A 4,977-nucleotide genomic window follows, 5' to 3' on the forward strand; every position below is an offset into this window, starting at 1 on the left:
CTCGGCTCTAGCACTATTCATTCAATATTTAACAACTGCTTTAATGAGTGTGTATGTGTGTCTGCATATATATATATTTATTTATTTATTTAGATGTATTTTGTGCTATATAAGTCGTCTGTATTTCATAACTGTGATCATGAGGGGTTGAGTTTTTGCCTAGAATTAAGAAATAGAAAACATTTAGTCTGCTTAGCGTCAGAATCCTCAGGTAGATTTCATTTATTGACCTGGTTTGTGGTTCATATTTCTGTAGTGGTGGAAAGCAACACAGTTTAAAAAAAAGAAGGTGTTTTTAGTCTCATCTTAAGATCTAATTTATTCTGTGGCTTTTAACACTGGTGTGAGTTGTGTGTCCTCTGTGTATTTTACTTATTTTTATGTTTTATTTGGTTTTTTTTTTTTTTTTTTTACATTTTTATTATTTTTATTGGTATTCTTGCTGTTTGATTTGACTGGTTTTACTGTCTGGAGTTAAATAGAGCTTTAATTTTATATTTCTCTTGTATACATTTATATGTAGCTGCACTGTGGAAACTGTTTTGTTTATGAAATGTGCTGTAGAAATAAAGTGGATTGGATAAAACTAGTAAAGAACTTGAGTATACATTTCAGGTATCTGTAAGTTACTTTAAATTTCAGAACTTTTAATTGCATCCGAGCCTCCCACAGCTGCAGATCCTCAGGTCCCTGTGGTTGTTCCAAAGTCCAGGCTCCGGATGAAGTTGATGGAGACTTTTCAGTCCAGACGCCTCGGCTTTGGAAGGAAATGCCTGAGGAGATCATCTTTGTCTCACTTCTTAAGACTCATTTTTATTGGTTGGCCTTCCTTTAACTGGTTTTAGCTTGATTTTATTCCTTATTTATTTTGATTCTATTTCTTTGTATTTATTTATTATAATTACCGTATTTTCCAGGCTATTAGGTCATTAAATGGTCTATTTTCGGACTTTTTTCACAAATAAACCGCACTGGGTTTTAAATGAAACCCAACAGTGTGATGGGTGAGTGGTTTTGTTTGTTTGTTCGTTCACGGTGACTCTGGGCTTTGTTCAGTTGTGGCGTGTAGGGAGGGTGTGTCTGGGACCAACGGATTGTTGGTGTGTTCGCAGTGACTCAGTTGTTCAGTTGTGTCTAGAAGTGGCACATTGCGTTTGCTTTTTCGGTTCGTTCCTCCATTCCGTTCCTTGTCGGTGTGGAGTGATGAGTGTGTCTGTGGGTGTGTTTCTCTGTGCGGTCGCTGTCTGCTCCGTGTGTGTTTGTGTGTTCTGCGGGTGGTGCGGCTTTGTAGTTTACTGAAGTCGTGCTGGGACACCTGAGTGGATTCATGTATGGGGCGCTCTGGACTAGGGATGGGCATGATTAATCCATTAATCGATAACTGATCATTAAGAATTTCTTCGATTACGTAAATTTTACTCGACAAACTGAATGTAGGTTGCTGTGCGTAGCGTGACCAAACAGGGGTCTGTACATGTGTCTCTCTGCACTCAGAGGGAGCGAGACACAGATACAGATGCAGCGTACCAAAGCACAAATGTGTATTTACCGATGAGTTGTACAAGAATTCCACGCTTCCCGTTGCGTTCGGGACAAGTGTGAGTCCATGTGCACAGTGTATAAAGCAGCACATATGTTTCTGTGTCCAGTGGGAAAAAGTTTTACCAGGTGAGAGTCGCTCAATGTGGATGACGAGTCTCCACCTCCCTCCCCCCGTACGGTGTCCTGGTTTTGACAAACGCAAATCTGGTCACACTAACCAAACGGGCTGATGTGGCTCTAAAGCGGTCGTAAAGTTGAATTTATTTATGCAGATTAGTAGTGCAGATAGTAATTATAATGATGATCATTTTAATATAAAAACGTTAATGATTAATCGATAATCGATCGTTAATTCTTCCGACGATCGATTAAGAAAATTTCATCGAATGCCCATCCCTACTCTGGACTGTGGGGCGTGTGGTCGTTTTTTGATGGGGTTAGAGGCTTAAGAGCATGTCTAATAACCCGGAAAATACGGTAATTGGATTGTTTGTGCATCATTGTCTGTTTTTGTGTTTAATGTGTGCTGTTTTTATATGTTTTTGTATTGTTCACTGCTCCTTGTACAGCACTTTTTGTTATTATTAAGTATATTTTACAGTGGGTATATTTAACTTTTACTCCTAGTGATGAGGTGAAATCAAACTGCCTTGAAACTGTGCGCACACAGGAAAAACTATCTCCAATCCACTGTCTTTACATTTGGCACAGGCATGAAAGTTCCGCGCCTCGTTCAAACTCTGGAAAGTTGCGCATCTTTGAGCAGCTGTAGCAAAAAGCCTCCTCCACACAGAGACTTGTAGCTCACATATTCTGACAGAGAGCACTTTAAACTCCGTTCCACTTTTCATTTCGAAGTGATAGGGTCAATATTGATGCAAATAATCCCTGCTAAAGTTTGAGCAAAAAATCACGGAAAAAAAATAATGAAGTTGTTTAAGGTATACAGTGCATTTGGGCATTAAAAGAGTGATAAAAATTACTGAATTTGGTCATTTTTATAACTAGATTTGATTATTGTAAATGATTTCAAAATCTCATCTCGTCTTGTTCTTGTGGACCCATCCCGTGTCTCGTCTCGTCTAGTGAAAATTCTATCTCATTAACTCCACTACAATTTTGAACAGGACTGAAAACTGAAAGTGTTTTTATGATAGTTTGAGACCTGCTTAAAAGTCTGAGGGTTTATTTTAATTTTTAACACATTCGTAGTCTGAGAAAACACAAATATACAAATAAAACCTGCTAGAAAAAAAACGATCGATTTAATTGTTTCTGTTGAAGAAATTTCAGCACAGACCTGTATTAAAATCACGACATTTGAAGCTTTATTGGACCTCAAACTCTGCGTGAATTACTTTTACGCAGAGTAATTTTACTCTAGTATCTGTACTTTCACTTAAGTAACAAAATGGAGTACTGTATCTGTGTAATTACTGGGCCTATCCACATGAAACAAAAACTGGCACAAAGTTGGGCGTCTTCTCTGTCAGTATAAATAAACAGAAGTGATTTTTTTTTCCACAATCGCTTCAGAAAGTTGTGCCATTTTTCTTTTATCCAACTCTTAAGACGTGATTGTTGTCAGTTGAAATGACTTTAAACCATAAAATTAATATGACAAGTCTGTGGAGCCGATCCCAAACGAATAATAATGAGAAGCTTCAACATTTGTGGATCAGACGTTTAGAGATTTCTTTCAAAAAGCCCCTGCTCTTCATTTAAAATCATATTCTGAATGCAACTTATTAAAATACACCAATGAATTGTTTCAAAAATACCAAGACTAGAGCTCTCTTTATATATTAATTAGACATTTCATTGTGCTTTTAAATATTTAGTAAAGTTTGGGCAGTCTCAAATGAAATCACGATATAAAAACATGGTCTTAAAATCTATTTACACATAAAACATCTGTGACATCTTTATTCCCTTTAGTCTAATGTAAAGTCTACCTTGTGTTTCAACCATGTAAATGTAAAACTATTCTATTTGTGGACTCAGATCCTCAGTCCAGTCCCGGCCCGGTTCTGGTCTGGTTCTGGTCCGGTTGAGATCCAGGTCTAGATGGACTCACAGTCTCCAGGGTCCACTTCAGTCCTGCATCTCGGCTCCAGACGGGTCCTCTGTCACGTCCGACCCTGCAGCTACAGCAAACACACATTAAACATTACAAACACTGTTACACAATGTATTTCTTATTAAATCACACATGTGTAAAATCCCTCAGTCATCCAGGTACAATCTATGGGAAAAGGAGAAATTCTATTTGTCAACTGGACAAAAGTGGTTCCTACAAGCACAGAAGGAGAGGAGAAAGAAGAACGTGTACAGAAAGTCCTCTCTGTCTGTGGAGTTTGTGGACTTTTGGGCTTTCAATAAAACAAAGAGAGCTAAAAAACAAGACAACAGAGAATCAGAATCCAGATGAAAGGGTTCCTTACATGCCAGGTGTTTCTGAAAAACACCAGCCATGTCTATTTCAGTCTATTTCAAACCCACAAACACTTTAAGACAGAAACTGTTTCACCCAAAGGACAAAACAGTCACAAACAAAGCAGTGTGCTCTACTCCATTCAGTGTTCAGTGTGAAGACTGCAGTGAACGCCACACTGGAGAAACAAAACAGACACTTCACAACAGGATGAACCAACACAGAGGAGAGAGCAACACAGGACCGCAGTCTTCTGTAAACCTCAGTTTGCTGTACATCTCCACCTAAAAGGACCTCAGTCTACTGTACATCTCCAAATAAAAGGACCTCAGTCTGCTGTACATCTCCAAATAAAAGGACCTCAGTCTGCTGTACATCTCCAAATAAAAGGACCTCAGTCTGCTGTACATCTCCAAATAAAAGGACCTCAGTCTGCTGTACATCTCCAAATAAAAGGACCTCAGTCTGCTGTACATCTCCAAATAAAAGGACCTCAGTCTGCTGTACATCTCCAAATAAAAGGACCTCAGTCTGCTGTACATCTCCACCTAAAAGCCACAGGCAACTCCTTTGAGGAAAGTGAGGTACAGATCTGAGCCAGAAAAAATTATTGGTTTGAGAAGGGAGTTAAAGATGCTATTTTTGTTAAGAAACAGAAATGGAGGCCTCAGACACCATTGATCTCCTATTTACAACTCCATCCTCAAACCTAAAACAAAACAGCCTAAGAGAATAATAGTGAGAAGGAGGTCAGGTCCAGAGGTGTGAAAGCCTGAATGATTCTGCTGATATGACCCACACTCAGTACAGTTCAACAGACTGAGCTAACAAACAGAAACTGTAAACATGTGTGTGTTAGTTTCAGAGGAGTTTCAGTGTAGTTAGCTCCTCCCTTCAGGCAGATATAAGGAAGTGACATCCAGCGTCTGACCACAACTGAAGAAGCAGCTTGGATGAGCTGAGAAACATGTTCAACCAAATCAACTTTTTGTCCAGATGAT

The 4,977-nt window shown here is 38.8% G+C and overlaps 1 protein-coding gene across 1 annotated transcript in view; it reads right to left on the reverse strand.

Moving 5' to 3' along the window:
- Window positions 1-3,553: 3,553 nt before the first annotated feature.
- The window catches only part of LOC129411207 (protein LBH-like), an 8,298-nt gene continuing 6,874 nt past the window's right edge, over window positions 3,554-4,977 (reverse strand). The window contains exon 3 of the mRNA XM_055161209.1: window positions 3,554-3,689. Within this exon, the coding sequence (XP_055017184.1) occupies window positions 3,637-3,689 (53 nt within the window). The 3' untranslated portion in view covers window positions 3,554-3,636. The remainder of the gene's footprint in view (window positions 3,690-4,977) is intronic.

The sequence above is a fragment of the Boleophthalmus pectinirostris genome, unplaced genomic scaffold, assembly GCF_026225935.1.
Source record: "Boleophthalmus pectinirostris isolate CB_2022bp ecotype Guang Dong unplaced genomic scaffold, ASM2622593v1 HiC_scaffold_10, whole genome shotgun sequence".
Classification (NCBI taxonomy): domain Eukaryota; kingdom Metazoa; phylum Chordata; class Actinopteri; order Gobiiformes; family Gobiidae; genus Boleophthalmus; species Boleophthalmus pectinirostris.